We start from the raw sequence: 19033 nt of genomic DNA on the forward strand, positions 1-19033 counted from the left end.
ACATTTTAACTTACATGTATGTACATTGTACATAACATGTACTACTGCTATCAATTGTTTAAAATATAATTAATCTATACGTAGCTGTATTATTTGTTTTTGAATATGCAGGTTTTTGCTAGATTAATTCTAAGATTAATCGGAGATTAACTGGTTCAGACCAGTTATTAATCGCGATCAATTTTTATAATTGTTGTGCAGCTCTAGTATAAAGTGAACAACATGTCACCAGAGTAGGTTAGTAGCTATTGTGTATAGAGTGAACAACATATCACTAGAGTAGGTTAGTAGCTATTGTGTATAAAGTGAACAACATATCACCAGAGTAGGTTAGTAGCTATTGTGTATAGAGTGAACAACATATCACTAGAGTAGGTTAGTAGCTATTGTGTATAGAGTGAACAATATATCACCAGAGTAGGTTAGTAGCTATTGTATAGAGTGAACAACATATCACCAGAGTAGGTTAGTAGCTATTGTGTATAAGTGCTTGTAAGAATGCTGTCACATGCATGGCTAGCTCGTGTAGCATTGAGTCAATGCCTTTGCTGAACGTTTGTTGCTCTTGATCATTTACCATATACCATACTCACAGCTTAAATGCGTTTTTTGATGCATTGCCTTAGTAAAGTAAGTAACATGAAATACTTGCTGCCAGGAGCCAAACTCTTTCTCTACCGTAAGCCGGCTTTCGCGGTAATAGAAGTACAGACCGTAAGCCGGCGTATCGGCTTATCAATAGGGTTTCACTTTTCATTACGAAGCCTACAATGACCAATCAAATTTAGCTCCAATCAAATTTTAGTCGACCAATCAAATTTAGTCTCCAATGAAACAATCCCATTGCAAATCACGGTCAACCAGTCGAAAATCTTTTTGCTAAGCCATTACATTTGTAATCATTTTTCAAAGCAGAAAAACCAAATCAATATCGTCATGGCATTAATAAACTCACCGCGTTCTACAAGCATCAGAGATTTTGCAAGAGTGGGGTTCACTAAACAATTTTATACTTATTTTGTAGAGAATTGTGTTCTGAATAAAAAGGAATTTTACAGTAAAATGAAATCTGCATTCATTCTCGAGATATTACTTGAATACTAGCGGTATATCGATTTTTCGAAAATCCGTTTGAATTAATTTGTTCAAAATAGCGAATTTAATGTGATAGTGAAAGAGTTAAGAATCGATTTTCAGCCTATCAACAATAATTCCAAATAGTGGTAAATATACAGCGGCATGTTCTACATATGTTCTACATATGCTCTACATATGTCCTTGAAATACAAATCTTTGGTAAGTGTAGAACATATGTGAAGAGCTAAACAGCAAGTTTAGCTGTACATCGAGGAAATACCCTGTTGGAACAGCAGGTTTGGCTGTACATCGAGGAAATACCCTGCTGGAACAGCAAGTTTAGCTGTGCATCGAGGAAATACCCTGCTGGAACAAGTTTAGCTGTACATCGAGGAAATACCCTGCTGGAACAGCAAGTTTAGCTGTACATCGAGGAAATACCCTGCTGGAACAACGAGTTTAGCTGTACATCGAGGAAATACCCTGGTGGAACAGCAAGTTTAGCTGTACATCGAGGAAATACCCTGTTGGGACAACAAGTTTAGCTGTACATTGAGGAAATACCCTGCTGGAACAGCAAGTTTAGCTGTACATCGAGGAAATACCCTGCTGGAACAGCAAGTTTAGCTGTACATCGAGGAAATACCCTGCTGGAACAGCGAGTTTAGCTGTACATCGAGGAAATACCCTGATGGAACAACAAGTTTAGCTGTACATCGAGGAAATACCCTGCTGGAACAGCAAGTTTAGCTGTACATCGAGGAAATACCCTGCTGGAACAACAAGTTTAGCTGTACATCGAGGAAATACACGTTATTTGGTTTAATAAAAGTTAAGACCGGTAAACGATACGCCAATAGAGCTGTGCGACAGATAGTAGAACTATTTAGCAGTGCGCATTTCACGAGAAAACCGTGCTCATTTTACCAGCCTGTGGCATTGTTTACTTGTAATCGAATTTATTCGAAGGTTTCTGTAATACACGTATACCATTTGAGGCGTAGACCGATTTACAGGTACGAAATTGTGGTACACAGTTTATCAGCCTATGTTTTTTGTCCAATCACCGAAGGTTTCATTATTTAAAACGTTAGCTGAAATTTTTTACAACTCATGTACAAGCTAGGGCCGAACTACAACGCCCCTTTATGACGAGAACATTTTTTTTATTTGGCTGCAGTTTGCCAAAAACTTTCAGACGCGTGAACGCTCATACTTGCTTTCTGTTAAAGATCGCTATCAAAACCATTCTACATTCAACACAACCAACTTTCAAACTGTGTATAGTACACCGTAGCTTGCCATTTTACTTCTAATTTCGCATTTCAGAGTTATAATAAACATGTTTCCTTATTGTTGTTGTTAAATTACATACATTGCAGTAGATTAGGACTACAGCTTTATAACACTTTTATAACAGCTTTTATTTTGCTGCAGTTTGCAGAAAACTTTCAGACGCATGAACGCTCATACTTGCTTTCTGTTAAAGATCGCTATCAATAACGTTCTACATTCAACACAACCAACTTTCAAACTGTATAATAGTACACAGTATCTTGCCATTTTACTTCTAATTTTGCATTTCAGAGTTATAAACATATTTCCTTATTGTTGTTGTTAAAATACATACATTACAGTAGGTTAGGCCTACAGCTTTAATTTTCTTTTATTGTTGTAAAACAGGTTTGAGATAGTAGTAGATTAGGTGTGATTTTTTGTGTGATTAGGTGTGATTTATTATTGTATTAAACCAAGCTTTTCAAGCGTTTTGTGGAGATTTTTGGTAAAATCGGGTTGTAAAGCGTAGTTTTGAGATGGTAGTAGATTAGATGTGATTTTTTTACAACCTTTTGTTTTGCATAATTGACTTTTGGAATTTAATTTCAAAACAACTTGACAACTACCATGGACATACAACTTCCCAGAACACCACGTCGCGGCCGACGCAGTGGCCGTCCACGTGTCTCTCAATTATTACATCGCAATAGAAGAATAAATAGGTCCTCACAGCAACCATCTACATCAAATGCTAATGTTCAACAACACGCTACTCAAATTAATAACAACTCATCTGATTCAGATAATTCTTTAGTAGATGTTGTAGGCGATGTAAATGACATCCCTTCGTTTCCAGATGATGAACATGATTTTATGGACATCATTGACCATGAAAATATTGCTCCTCCCAATGTTGCTCCCCTTCATCACATTCCTCATTTTCAGTCTTTAGATTGTCCTGCTTTTCAAGAACTACGTAACAACTTTCTAGGCAGACTTGACAACAACATATCACAGCCCATATGTACTGGATGTAATGAGAAACATTTTATTACATACAATGCTCAAATACAACTATGTCATACGTGCCAACATGTTAGACCTGACGCTGTTAATAAATTCGGTGCAGCCAACAATATGGACCCAGGTCCATCTGTTGAATTGTTATCTTCTCTTACACTTATAGAATAGTTACTCATTGCTCAGGTTAATCCTACAATGTCTATATTCCGTCTTCGGTATGGTGGCCAATTTGTGTTCAGAGGTCATGTCATCAATTTCCCTCAGAACGTAAATGACTTTGTTATAAATTTACCTCGCCAACTACAACAAATTGACATTGTCCTTCGTCGACGCTTTGACTAAACTGCCTTGCCAGCCAATCTCTTTACAGTTCGTCGTCAAAGTGTTTTTGCTGCGCTCATTTGGCTTAAAGCTAACAATGAATTTTATCGTAACATAAACATTATCCAAGAAAACATAGATGCTTTGCCACTTGATGACATTGTGGAATTACCTGACCATCATATAGTACAAGAGTTAGATGCTGACCTACCTCCAGCGCCTATTCCAGATAATGGCGCCAACAACCCAAATGAAGCCAACAACAATGAACCTAACTTGCAACGTCAACCAAATATTCCAAATGACCATGTCATTCCAAATACATTTGCACCTGCACAAAGGCCCGCACCAAATGAACATCAAGCTATTCAGGCTGCAATTGATAACAATGATGTAACTGACTGGCCTGCAAGACAAGGTGAACCTATCGACGAGTTCAACACTGTTGGCTACATAGCAAGAACATTTCCTGTTTTTTTTCCCGACAGGTGACGCAGATTTACGTACACCCCGTGCTAAACCTGTTTTCGCGCGTGACTACTTCAAACATCCTCTTTACCACAAAGATGGTCGATTTCAAGCTGTTCCTAGATTTGTTTTTCCTTGCTTATAATAGTATACTCCGCTGGCAATCTATTCAAGTAGGTCAAGTCTTCGTACAGAACAACCCAAATGAACGTGAAATGTCTGTAGCTGATATTCGCCAACTTGTCAATAAAAATCAACGAAACTTGAGCAACAAAATTCTTAGGTTCGGTTCCCAAATCAGGGGTACTGCTCAATACTGGTATAGCTGACGCAATGAACTTCTGGCAATGAACAAACAACTCGGAAATGCTACTGCTTTCTTCACATTTTCAGTTGCTGACATGCAGTGGCCCGATCTTGCACGTTTCCTTGACACTGACAGTAGAACCATTGCTCAAGCAATTGCGCACTCACCTCTTACTGTTGACTCATACCTAGGTGTTTGATTTGACACGTTCTTCAAACATTTCCTTACACCTTACTTTCTAATTGATGACTACTGGTACAGATTTGAATGACAACATCGAGGCAGCTTGCATGTACATGGCCTAGCTTGGTTACAAATTGCCCCAAACACACAAACTTCTACACAACTTGAACTAACATCATATTGGGATAAATATGTATTCACTTGGAATCCTGCCATTGAACATAACCAAAATCCAGCTAACTTCTATTGGGATGTTCAAAACCACCCATGCTCAGTAAGGGGGTCAAGATGTAGATAACTTAGAAAACTACTTGAAAAACCTCGTCAACATTTGTCAAAAACATACACGTTGCAATCCAGGGTACTGCTTGCGAACACAGCCAAATGGCACTCAAAAGTGCCGATTTGGCTTTCCAAAAGAACTCCAAGCACAAACATCTGTTGATTTTGTTCTAGATGAACAAGGTCATAGATCATTTATGGCTATAAAATCTGCTACTAATGACCCTCTCTTGAACAACTATAATCGCAGATGCAGGGTTTGACCCTCTCTTGAACAACTATCATCGCAGATGCAGGGTTACATGGACTGCAAATCATGATATTTCATTGACTTTTGACATAACCGATGCAGCCAAATACATTGCCAAATATACTTCAAAAGCTGAAACCGCAAGTACTGACTACACGCAGGCTTATTATCAAATTACCACACAACAGCTTCCTCCTAAAGCCAACATACAACGCACTGCAACTGCTTTACTCCTCGACACTGTTGCTAGAGATGTTTGCGCACAAGAAGCAGTTCATGTCGTTGCTAGCTTACCTCTGTATCACTCCTCACGCAGCTTTGTCACTCTTAAAGTTGATGGTCAAACAATACAGGACAACTTACCTGGTCAAGGAAACTCTGATATGCGAAAATACATGGTCCGTCCTCCTGCCTCCCACGCCATGTCTTTCTTTGCATTCACAAAATCATTCAGACTTATCCAACACCGTAATGCAAACTTCCTTACAGCTCATGCCCGTATCGGTGGTGGTGCCATCATGCAAATCTTCCCCAAATACAGCTCAGATCCAGTAAGTGACACATTTGCCAAGTATTGCATGCAGTTTTTAGTTCTTCATAAACCTTTCACCCAGTGGAACCAATTGCTCGCAGGCTTTGAGAACCCAGTCGATGCTTACACACAATTCATTCATGAAAACCCCCTACTCGTTGACCAAGATCAACCACTTGAAAATGCAGTGGAACAAGCGGCGGCCCAACTTGCTCAAAATGCAGAAAACATTCCTGAAAATCCTCCCCATGAACGTGAGCCCTGGATGGGCCTACTTGACTAAGAAGACGACTTGCCTTTTGCTCAACCTGCTTTACAAGCCAATCCGGATTTTGACCGGGTTGCCGATAGCCAAGATCTCCTACACCTTGTCCCACACACTCCTACTTTTTTAATTGATGCTCAAAACAATTACAATCCACCTCCCATTGAAATACCCCTTGTTGATATTGCCCAACTAAACAATGAGCAAAGGCAAGTCTATGACCGCATAGAGAACCATTCCCAACTTCCCAATCCTCCTCCCCTCAGAGCACTTGTTCTTGGTTCTGCTGGAACAGGTAATAGCTTCCTAATTCAAGCATTGCATCAACTGCTCGGTCAACGTTGCAAACTTTTGGCTCCTACTGGTGTCGGGCATTGAACATCTCTGGTTCGACCATTCATTCTTTCCTACACTTTGCTAAACCTACTGACACTCGGCAGCTAAATGGCCCTGCTTTGCAAATTCTTCAAGCTAAGTGTCTGCAAATTAAATACATCATAATTGACGAACTTTTAATGATTGGCTTCCGCCTGATAAATGCAATTGATAAACGTTTGCGACAAGCCTTCCCTGAGTAATCTGACCTGTTTTTTGGTGGCTGCTCCATAATCATGTTTGGCGATTTTGGTCAACTACCGCCTGTTCTAGATGCCAGAATGTTTCAGCCCAACGTCAGGAGTGCTGTTTGTTTGCATGGCCACTCAGCTTACCAAACCTTTGATACTGCGTTCTTCTTAGCCCAATGTATGCGCCAAGCAAACGATCTAATCTTCTGCGATCTATTACTAAGCCTCTGTGATGGAGAGTCGACCAAGCAAGACTATGAACTCCTGTCGCGCCGATTTCCTGGCATTGCTGATCATGATCCCGTCTTCAATACTGCTACTCGTCTATTTCCAACATGTGAATAGGTCCACGACTTCAACTCAAACAGACTTCTACTACTTGGCAATCCCATTGCACAGATTACCTCAAAACACGCTGGCCGCAATGCTCACTTGGCATCTTCTAATCTTGCATGCGGTCTTCAACGCACTGTATTTCTATCAGTCGGTTCGCTAGTTATGCTTAAAGCAAATCTTTGGGTTGAGAAGGGATTAATCAATGGTTCAATTGGTACTGTCTTGCGTATCATATACTGTGCAAATCAAGGCCCACCTGCATTACCTGCTTTCGTTGGCTGCATATTTGTAGATTATACTGGTCCAACATTTATTCCCCAACACCCCAACAGTTTTCCAGTTATACCTATCAAGCGTACTTGGACTGCTGGCCATGCCACTCTTAGACGTACAGGCATTCCTCTCGATCTAGCATGGGGTCTGTCAATACACAAGAGTCAAGGTCTTACCATGGCTAAAGCTGTCATTGGTATAGGCCACTACGAAATGACCGCTGGAATATCGTTTGTTGCTCTTTCTCTCTCGAGTTCGAAACATCAATGACTTACTTGTTAACAACTTTGCTAGGGGGCGCATCACTCGATTAGCTATCAATGACCAAATCTTACAACGCAAAAGAGAGGAGACTAGACTGCGCGACCTTTAACAGATACTGTATACTTCTAACAGATATTATAATATCAACAATTAACCAATTACTCGTATACCTGGTTTCAACCCAACTTTGCCTCCAAAATAAATTGTTAGTTGCACCTTTTTAGAGTCGTGCTCCCTCAAATTTATTTTATATCATCTCAAACAAGTCTCATTTACACTATACTCCGTCAATTCCTGCTGAGAACTACTTTTTCAACAGTACCCTTTCTTTTTTCCATTATCACTTTAGTCGTGGGCTGTATGACAGTGGAATTTCTAGTGTCTATGATATATGTCTATGATACTGGCTCAAAGATACGGATTGTCAATACAGATGGGAAAGTCGATGCAAGTAGACAGGAGTGCTATGTGCGGTCGCATTATCTGTGATACAATGATATCTGCCCGTGAGCTCATAAGAGCCAAAAGCTATGACCTGTCTGAGCTCGTTCTTCAGTTACTGCAGCAAAAGCGAGAAGAGGTTGATGTGGAAGAATTGAAAGCATCCTACAGGTACTGACAGTATCCAAAGCGGTTTTTACAGATGCGTGTAGGTATTTCAGTGTATGTTGTTTGTGGCTATATACAGTGTGTGTTGGTGTTTACGGTTACTTACAGTGTGTAGTTGTTTGTGGCTATATACAGCGTGTGTTGGTGTTTACGGTTACTTACAGTGTGTAGTTTTTTGTGGATACTTAGAGTGTGTGCTGTTTGTGGTTATTCATAGTGTATTTTGTGGTTATTTACAATGTATTTTGTTTACAGTTACAGCGTATGTTGTTTGTAGTTACTTGCAGTGTGTGGTGTGTGCGATAGTTGTGTGTGTGTGTGCGTGCGCGGTAGTTGGGTGTGTGTATGCGCAGTGCGTATGCGCAGTGCGTATGCGCAGTGCGTATGCGCAGTGTGTGTGAGCGGGCGAGGTGTGTGTGAGTGAGATCTTTAGATACTTGGATTTCTTGTCATTTTTTGTTGTTTACAGTTTCTTTTGGGTTTAATTGGGCCTTTAACCCGTCGATTGTGCATCAATGCGCGCTACTGATTTTAAAGCCACCAGAATTGAGTGATTTGGTTCCTGAGTGCGCTCAGGCTTGCACTGGGGCTTGCCTCCTCCGATTTAATCGTCCTTGCTGTTTGTGACAGTGATTCCAAGGAACTGATGAGAGTTGCAAACCTGACGATACAAGACGCCTTCTACGCTCACAAGCTCCTCTTTGAACTCAACATCCTCCCCCTGGCCTGGCAGATAACCAGCATATGTGGCAATATTCTGGTATGTTTCTACTGAGAGCAATTCCTTGTCGTTGCTTTGCTTTATTTTGCTACTGTTATAAGTCTTACTGCAGGTTTTACAAACCAGAGTTCATAGCATTTGTTCAGCTCCTCTAGAGAATTGTACTTCATCAATTCATGTTATAAAAGTTTAGCACTCCAGACGTCATATGTCACTCTAGATATGTCTATGGTGATTCTTTGGTCTATCTCGCTAGTTTTACACATATACATGTGCATTAGAACAAATATCATGCTCAAATAGTTACATAAAATACAAATACATTCTTAATTTTGTTGAATTATGACACATACATGTAATAAAAAGCTTGTTTTTCATTGACCAATACAAGTTTATTGGTGGCAAATGTGGCTGAGCTTTACATGAACATTTCATCGCCTTCTGGTCGTGATCGCCTCTTTCATTCTCTCTCTCGCTGTCACGACCTTCTTGTGACCTGCGATTATTGGCTGTATCAGTGAGAGGAAGGTTCTGTGCATTTTAGGTTAGTGCTCTCTCTCTCTCTCTCTCTCTGAGTGTTTCTTCTACTTTCCTCCTCACGTTTTCAATTGATTGCAGTCGAGGACTCTCTTAGGTGGAAGGTCAGAAAGAAATGAGTATCTATTACTGCATGCCTTTTCAGAGAGAGGATTTATTGTGCCAGATAAGATGTACGCTTCCAAAAGCAAGAATAACAAGGTAGTCATACAACTAAATAACTTAATTGTAAATGTGTGTGATGTATGGTGTAACTGTAAAGGTGTTTGCTGTAACCCACTGTTTTTTCTTACATGGATGTCTGTCATCTATAATTATATTCTTTTTACATTCTACCGTTTTAATTATGTTCTATCATTTCCACAACATTCCGCTGCATCAAGTTAAATTATGCCTTTGCTTTGTCATTCCAAGTATGGTACATCTGTTAGTAAAAATAAAAGAGGTAGTATGTATTGAGAACTGCTAGAGGATAGCAGCATTACTACTACAGGTTGACAAATTAGGAATGTATGAGATAGCCAATCAGCCTAGCTTTGTCATTTATTAGTAGTCAAAGCTAATCCGAATGTTGAGGGTTCGAATCCTGTATGATGCAATATCTTTTCTCAGTCTCCAACCATAGCTTTGAATGGCCACTGCTCAAATTATAGCAAAGATTATGTAATTCCACCACTAGTAATTTGCATGTTCGGATACGGTAGCAAGTCATACCCTACAGGATGAAAATATTCGTTGGTCATAAAAATTCGTGATTTCCCGAAAAGTCAATTCCGCGAATTATTAAATTCCGTGAATAGTTAGGTCTATTTTTAATCACAAGGGAGAATAACTACTGCATCAAATTGAAAACTAGTCGCTAGGCTAGTATTTAATATAAATACTAAACGTAGTTGAGTTCCAAAATATTTTTAAAATCATTGCCTGGGCTTTGAGCTAACACCATTGCCAATGCATCACATTTATTTACAAAATTATTCAAGGTTGTCGCAAGATATGCAGAACGGCGTCATAGCGAAAATAGCCACTAGGCAGAAGTACTAAACGTAGCCGAGTTCCAAAACTTCTTTAAAATCGTCGCCGGGCTTCGAGTTTTATTGCTATTGCAGCAAACTTTACAAAATTATTCAAGGTTTTTACAAGTAGTTCGGCATGGCTTCAACATCGCAAAAGCTCTCCTAGTCTTTTTACATTGAAATCAACTCCATCAATCTCTAATTCCGAAGTTGAGGACGATCATGATTCTGATCTGGACATTATGGTATGTATTTGATTTGCAGTGCAGATACGTTTTTCCATAATTAACTGCATTAGTTAATTCTTTTGTTTAAAAACTGATCGCTTTCATTAAATACTTCAGCTATTGTTTTTATACTTCCTTGACACTTGTTAATATTTTTTTCTTTTTTGTGTTTACTGCAGATTGAGAATGAAACAACCTACTCCGATTACGAAAACTAAAGACAAGTAGTAATATTCATCAAAGCAGAAATATTGGCAGAGAAGCAACCAGTCAACTTAGACCCCTTCATCGACAACAACTCCTTGATATCGCTGCAGCAAACATGATTAAATTGTATATTTTATTTCATGTATAGATATACTATAATTTATTACAAACTTGAGTGTACAAATAAAATACTTCAAATACAAATAAAATTTTACAAACGATGAATGGAGTAAATAGGAACAGTTTAGTCATTATAGCGGTTATCTAGCAATAAAATTAAACTGGTACTCTTGATAAGTGAATACTAGCGTGTAATGGTGCTCTCTGACTGGTTATTTTGGTAATAGCAGCTCTGTCACTGTCTTGGGTAGATGTTAAAGGCGATTCTCTTGCTACTACATGGCTGGTAAGGAAGTTATTATCAGAACTCTCCTCGTGGCTTACTATTGTAAAGTTCTGCCGGTTGGACAAAGATTTGTGCTCGTAAAGGCGTGTTTGTTCCTTTTTTAAAACATATACTGTATATTCTCCTCGTTAGCAGCTGCGGCCACTTTTATCTCAATTTCAAGACCTCCCTGAATGATTGGTGATCTTCTAAGAATGACATCTACCACCCTTGCAATCATTGTTCTTCTGTGTATGATGAAAAATCGCTCTCTCACACTAAAACAAATAATGAAGCGGTAGGGTTTGAAAAAATAAATATTGTGTTTTACCGAAGAACCAAAGTAAAATTCAACTCATTTAGTAAATGTGAAAAACTCATTACTTACCACAAATTGTTGGTTCATCAAAAGCCTCCAAATCTATGAATATTCGTGAAAACCTCTGAACGCAGCAAAGAATTTATAGCTTAGCACGATCGACCCATAGTTGTAAGCTAAATGGGAAACGAAACGCGCAATGCGCGCAGCCGCGCATGCGTAAAGTCAACTCTATTGCTAGACGTAATAGAGTTAACTTTTCCTAAAGAGTGGCAGTTTTCAGCCGCGAATAAATTCATCCGCGAATATGCATGAAAAGACAATTTTCGCGAAATATAACTCCGCGAATAAATTCATCCTGTAGGGTATAACAAAGCACAACAAGTTTGTTGACTACTCAAAGATTGCTCATACCCTAGGACACTTATATTTCGCTAGCATTTAGTTTCGTGAGTAGCATACAGAGTAAAATTTCGCTGCAACTTAATTTCGCAACTCTGATGAGTGTGAAAATATAATGATGTGAAAATCAATGCAGTGGAACAAACATAATTATATTCCTCAGGTTCGGTTCGCCGGTAAGAAAAAAATTTCATTTTTGGACTAGTTTGTAATTGTGAACCGCAGGTAGAATTGTATGGCCGAGATCGATAATGCAATTTGATCGCTTGCTGCCATTTTTTTCTTGTACTACTGTAGAATGGAATTTAATTACGCTGAAAATTTTAACGTTTTTGTCACACTTTAGCTTGTTTTTATATTGACGTACTTTAATTTTAACGATCAACGGTGTTGTGTATAGGTATTAATTTTAACGTTTTCCCAAACACTCAACTGCTGCTAATAATTGCTGAACATCTTTATTACAGTAATTACAAGTTGTATACAAATACATACATGATACAGCTGCTAGTAATACTACAGCTACAGATACTAGCAGTGTGTAGTTATTATAACTTCTTCTCTTCCTTTTTTATTAGTGTTATTTATCAGAGCTAACTCTTTCTCTATTGCCTTATCTTCTGAACCATTACAAGTTATTGAAGAGGTGTCAGTGGTGAATCTAAACCTTTCCAGAGCCATGCTGCTTGTGTAGTACTGTGAGTGTCAGTGTGTCTTATTTTCTTTCAACACGCGGTGCTCACTGCATTGATTGATGTCCCCAACAAACAATAACGCTACTAATGCGTCTGCATTGACATCAAATTCCTATCATTATAAATCATTATTAATGGGAAAATAATCATAATTAAATGCAAAATAATAACGTAATAAATTTGGACAATCAAATTATTTTGTGGGTTTATATTTTAACGATGGTGGTCGTTAAAAATGTTAAAATAAATGTCGTTATAAAATTCCATTCTACAGTATCAATGAACAAAGCTATTTAATTCCGCGTTTTCGCTCGTTCGTTATGATAGTTTAGTTTCGCTCATGAAATTTTTGCGAGAGGATGACTCCGCGAAAACGCGAAAGTTAGATGAGACGAATACATAAGTGTCCTAGGGTAACTCAGAAGTTGGGGGTCACAGGAATTGTTTGCTCCTGTACTATTCCATATCTGGTTTTTCGTAGGACCCCTAATTCACCCTTTTGTAACAGGATATAGTGTATTTTATTTATTGTGATATATTGTTGTAGTATATTTTGTTCAAATAGTGTCATAAGACACTGCGCAGCATTGTAATTCTAAGAGCTTTAAACTACATATAATCTTTCAATTTCATTTATTACTAATTAAACAAGTGACTATTGAATGCCGCTCACTTTGGTAAATAACTTTTGATAATTTGTTGATTTTTTATTTTTCATAAAAGAAAATGTGTTTCTATGGTTAGGTTTTAACAACTGGAACTAACATGATTCAATTCAATGTTTTCTTTTACCTTCTGTTTGCCTTATACGTGTCTTTGGTTTTCTAAACTCGTTGCATTTTTCATAGCCCATGTGTCAATATGTACATATATAGGAAACCACATCCAACCTTTTAGTAGCCTTCACCACTCTAAAGGTAAATAAATTTGTAGAGTAGTAGTAGAGTAGTCTCGTTTGCAGCTTCCGTTTTGTGGCAATTGGCATAACAAAAAACATTGCAAAGATTGTTTTGAAATCTTATCTACAAATCTTCAAAAAATGTAGTTTTCATCTTGAGGAATGCGGCTGGCCTACCATCTCTTTGGACACATTTGGTCACAACCAAAGAGCTTATAAATTTTCCAAGGCTCCCTGTTATCTTTTAGCCGTCTTCAGGTTCCTTCTTGTTCTTTTCATATAATAGAGAAACGTAGGTAGCGGTGATGGAGACATGAACAGAGAGGATACAACTCCATTGCCAACCAGAGGAAAGAATAAACCTGCTTATGCTGGTGGCCTCGTACTTGAGCCTAAAAAAGGTACCCAAGTCTATATGTTAATCCCTCGCTAAGTCGACCTCAGTGTATCCACCCCTATCTATACCCTTAGTTTTTCCAATTCTATTTATGGCCCTCGTCTGGCCGCTTTTGTATATGCTTTTATTTGCGGCCCAAGTCCGTCATATTTTTATCCGCTCATATCTGTAGCCATATCTAACCACCTCCTGTATTCGCGTTTGTTTGTAGTTTTGGTCCATTACTTTCTCTATCCACTATTGTATGTCGTCCACATCTATCATTTCTGTGTCTATTCTTGATTGTAGCCTTTGCCCATTTCTTTCTGTATTCACTCCTGATTTTAGCCTTTTTCCATTCTTTTCTGTATCCGCTCCTGATTGTAGCCTTTATTCATTTCTTTCTGTATCCACTCCTGATTCTAGCCTTTTTCCACTATTTTCTGTATCCACTCCTGATTTAGCCTTTATTCATTCCTTTCTTTATCCACTCCTGATTGTTGCTTTTATTCATTCCTTTCTGTATCCACTCCTGATTGTAGCCTGTATCCATTCTTTTCTGTGTCAACGTATATTCGCAGCCCTGTTTCATCACTTTCTGTATCCACTTCTAGTTATAGCCGTAGTTCACATCGAATTTTATATTGTATACGCGCAGTTTATTGACAGTAACATGCATTACTTGTAAACAGGTTTTTACGACACTTTCATACTGTTGCTGGACTTCAACAGCCTCTACCCGTCCATCATACAGGAGTACAACGTCTGCTTCACAACTGTTAACAAGACCTTAACCGATCAGACGGATGATATGGTCATACCAGGTAGGCCATCTTATCGGTTGCCCTCTTATCAGTTGCCTTCTTGCCCTCAATATTGACTCTCCACATAACACATCTATTTATTCACTCCTACACATTGCTGAGACTAACTCTATCATCACTCCTACCATCACTCATATCATCATTCATATCATCACTCCTATCATCACTCCTATCGCCACTCCTATCATCACTCCTACCACCACTCCTATCTTCACTCCTATCATCACTCCTTTTACCACTCCTATCATCACTATTATCATCACTCCTATCACCACTCCTATCATCTCTGCTATCACCATGACTAGGTCACTCTTCTCGCCACTACAAAAGGCAGAGCTCTGCAACACAAAGCTGAATTTTCACATTTTTATGCATTTGCTCGATGCTTGTATAATGATGTTAAGTTAGTTTGTGTGCCGCATCATTCTGTTAAGCAATCAATTTGAAAATCAACATAATACGGCTCAGTTTTAACGTTTTCGAAAGCCACATCAGTAATTAAAGGCTGCTAGTAATTGTTTAGTGAATGAAAGTCGAATTATTATTGCTATTATTTGCGATAGATATAATAGTGGCCAGTCATGTTTGCACAAACTCTCATATTTTCTAGTTACTAAACTCGAACATGTTATTCTCTTTGGCAACTTGTCTAATCCCATTTTATATAAGCTTGCATAATACTATTATCATAGAACAAGGAAAAGTTGCATATAAAGTTGCGGTCTGTTAATAAAAGTGTGTTTCACAGCTATTATGCCTACAGATAGTCCTTTTAAAGGAGTTGTTCATCAACAAACAAATGAAAAACTAATAGCTATTGGAAGTTTTTGAAATACTCGGAAATTAAACTGCCCACTGATTGGTTGCAGACATTCCTGACTCCAGCCTCGCTCCAGGAATTCTGCCTGTTGAGATCCGTAAGCTAGTCCAAAGCAGGAGACAGGTGAAAGCTTTGATGAAAGACAAAAACCTCTCAAAGGAACAGTACATGCAGGTAAGACCTCTGTTTATAGTCTCTCAAAGAAACACTACATGCAGGTAAGACCTCTGTTTAGAGTCTCTCAAAGGAACAGTGCATGCAGGAATGGCCTCTGTTTATAGTCCCTCAAATCAGCGATGGGTGCAGGTAAGACCTCTGTTTATAGTCTACTAGCTGCATTACCCGCCTACAGGAACAGATTCACGTGCAGCATAAGGTTTATTGAGAGTTGTCTTTCATACTGTATAACAACTCCAAATATGCAGACTACTGAAATTGTTGCCCTGATGTATTATTATGTAAAAAAGTTGCGTGAGGCTCAGGGCGGCTTCTCGATAAATGCGGTCTCTGCTCAGTTTCGCGCTATAACCATAGAATCGCAGTCATGATACACTTTTATGTACGGGGGTTTTAGCGACCTACTCGTTTATTTTCAAGGTCATGTTTATAGAATACTGTAGACTAAAGAAAAATTTATCGCTCCAGTTTAACTCACCGCAGTCATAGGTTATTAACACCTTTTCATTCTTGACCGGCATCTTTTCATAAATGTGAAGCCCTCTAACAGCCCTATAAAAATCTAGCTGAGAAGCTGAGAAGCTGAGACATGGCAAGTAAGTTCTGTATGCAAGGGTTTAGTAATTTTAATTTGAACTTGGAAGTGAAAGAAAATTATTTTCACGTGTTCTGATGTAGCCTGTTTTCTTATTCAAGAGGACGGGGTATAGCGAAACCCGTCTCAACACTCTCACGTCGAAAGGGGGGTCAAGGACGACAAAACCTCAGTCATTAGCCGCGGTCTGTAGGCATATGCGGCTTGTTGGAGGATTATTTTTTCGTTCGTGAGTCATCTGTTGTTAAGCACAAGCCGCGCGGCTTGAGCATGAGGACTTACGGTACACATGTACATGTCAATAATGTTGGGGAGAACAATGGAAATCTGCAATGTGTTCTACAGCTAAATGCGTGTAAAATCTAGTAAATATTCTAGATTCATGTGTCTAGATTCATGCATCCGTTCATACCCGTCTATATTTGCAATTGACGATCGCGCACTTCTGCCATCGAGGCCTTGGCTGACCAGTCTTTACTCGCCTCGCAGTTGACTATCGCACTCTTGCACTCGCCTCGCAATCAATCGCCTCGCAATTAATTGCCTCGCCATCAATCGCCTCGCACTCAATCGCTTTGCAATCAATCGCCTCGCAATCAACAGCCTTGCACTCGCAATCAATCGCCTGGCAATCAATCACCTCACAATCAATCACCTAGCACTCAATCGCTTTGCGATCAAACGCCTCGCAATCGCCAACTCATTCATCCGGAAAGCCGCGCCTGGATACTCTGGCTGCACTCGGGGCGAAAAAGGTCTCTCGCACATCCCCAAGTGACGCCACGGCCCCAAACTGCTAGCTGCATTACCCGTCCATGGGAACAGATTCATGTACAGCAAGAGGTTTATTGAGAGTTGTCCTTCATACTGTAAAACAACTCCAAATATGCAGTTTACTGAAATTTTTTGCCTTGATCACACTATGCATACACATATGCTGTCATATATGTCAATAGTGTTGGGGAGAACTATGTAAATCTGCCATACTTTTTACAGCTAGTCTACAAGGCATCAGTCTCAAACCACTCAAATCGGAGTTGCCCTATTTGTGTACAGAGAACTGATAATGAAATTGACATTGCTAGGCAAACTGAAGTTCTTCAAACTGGCAGTATTGAAAAGTTTTGCATCTTTTAAAAAATTATACAAAATATTTTGCTATTGCCAGCATTTATTGAATGGAGACTTCTACATGCTTAAAACACTAATCATAGCTCACCAGTTTTTCGTCTATAGCCTGTATTTTGACATGGTATATACAAACAGTAATGAGGTTGTGTCGATAAAATTTATAAGTATAACAGCACAGACAGTATGATGTCAAGGCGGATACAGCATTAGCACCTTACAATAATAAAACATAACGCCAACATGATAGCCTTTGTATGAGATACAATAAGGAAAACAAATGCATGAAAATATATATATACTGAAAGATTTGTTAGAAAATGCTGCATGTGGTATAGCAGAACATGAAGAACATAGCATGACATAACAATAACACAATGTTAGTTCAACGCAACACTTGCGGGTAGACAACATTTTTTGTTTTTCTGTCGGGTGTATGAACAAACAGTTTTCGGCTTGTGCCTACTTTTGAGCAGGCGACATACAGCTGGTCATGGCTAAAGCAGGGTGACAGTAACTCAATACCAGCTGCTCTCCGAAATTACGACATTTACTTCGTACGACCAAATGGAAAAAGAAAGACCGCTCTTATAATTTATTTACTGTCACTACTCATGTTAATTCAGTTGGCTTCGTACGACCGAAATTCGTACGACGATAAAAGGAAAGACCGCTCTATAAGGCGGATAGACACACAGACAACGATTGCCATTTATATAGTAGATCCAAGGAACAGTACATGCAGGTAAGACCTATGTTTAGAGTCTCTTAAAGGAACAGTACATGTACATGCAGGAAAGACCTCTGTTTATAGTCTCTCAAAGGAACGATGGATGCAGGTAAGACCTCTGTTTATAGTCTATCAAAGGAACAGTACATGCAGGTAAGACCTATGTTTAGAGTCTCTTAAAGGAACAGTACATGTATATTTAGGAACGACCTCTGTTTATAGTCTCTCAAAGGAACAATACATGCAGGTAAGACCTCTGTTTATAGTCTCTCAAAGGAACAGTACATGCAGGTAAGACCTCTGTTTATAGTCTCTCAAAGGAACAATACATGCAGGTAAGACCTCTGTTTATAGTCTATCAAAGGAACAGTACATGCAGGTAAGACCTATGTTTAGAGTCTCTTAAATGAACAGTACATGCAGGTAAGACCTCGGTGTATAGTCTCTCAAAGGAACAGTACATTCAGGTACAACCTCTGTTTACAACTAAAGATCTTTACCAATGACAGCTTTCTCCTCAGATAAATCAAATAACCGGCAGGTAAAGCGTATGACAATCCTGTCAGCACGATTTTGGGAACCTTACAGAGTAACTCCCACGAACAGCTTTCATTGCTTTTTCATATGTAAATCAGACACGCTGATTCCGATTTTGTACTTTAAATAAATATTGGTTCACTAACTTTCAGAGTCATTTTTGTTTTGAAGGCTTTTTTACAGCGATTCAATATCAGTGTTACAAACGACACAATCGACACAACAAGAAATATAATATATGCCCATAAATATGTGACATAGCCTAGCTTTTTAAGGACAGAAGTTGGGGATGTTTAGTCCAATCTAGAATTATAGAGATGGGTGTCGTAAAACCCATTATTGTCTAAATTCAGCCTTCAAAATCATCTCAGTCTTTTATGAAAAGTAGATAAGCTATGTAACATC

General features: G+C 38.8%; 1 protein-coding gene across 1 annotated transcript in view; it reads left to right on the top strand.

Annotated features, from left to right (window-relative positions):
- Nucleotides 1-19033, top strand: part of LOC137405606 (DNA polymerase alpha catalytic subunit-like) — a 99327-nt gene that overhangs the window by 50729 nt on the left and 29565 nt on the right. The window contains exons 18-23 of the mRNA XM_068091925.1: nucleotides 7859-8037; nucleotides 8665-8794; nucleotides 9374-9493; nucleotides 13728-13842; nucleotides 14510-14641; nucleotides 15511-15635. Coding sequence (XP_067948026.1) covers nucleotides 7859-8037; nucleotides 8665-8794; nucleotides 9374-9493; nucleotides 13728-13842; nucleotides 14510-14641; nucleotides 15511-15635 — 801 coding nt within the window. The remainder of the gene's footprint in view (nucleotides 1-7858; nucleotides 8038-8664; nucleotides 8795-9373; nucleotides 9494-13727; nucleotides 13843-14509; nucleotides 14642-15510; nucleotides 15636-19033) is intronic.

The sequence above is a fragment of the Watersipora subatra genome, chromosome 10, assembly GCF_963576615.1.
Source record: "Watersipora subatra chromosome 10, tzWatSuba1.1, whole genome shotgun sequence".
NCBI lineage: Eukaryota > Metazoa > Bryozoa > Gymnolaemata > Cheilostomatida > Watersiporidae > Watersipora > Watersipora subatra.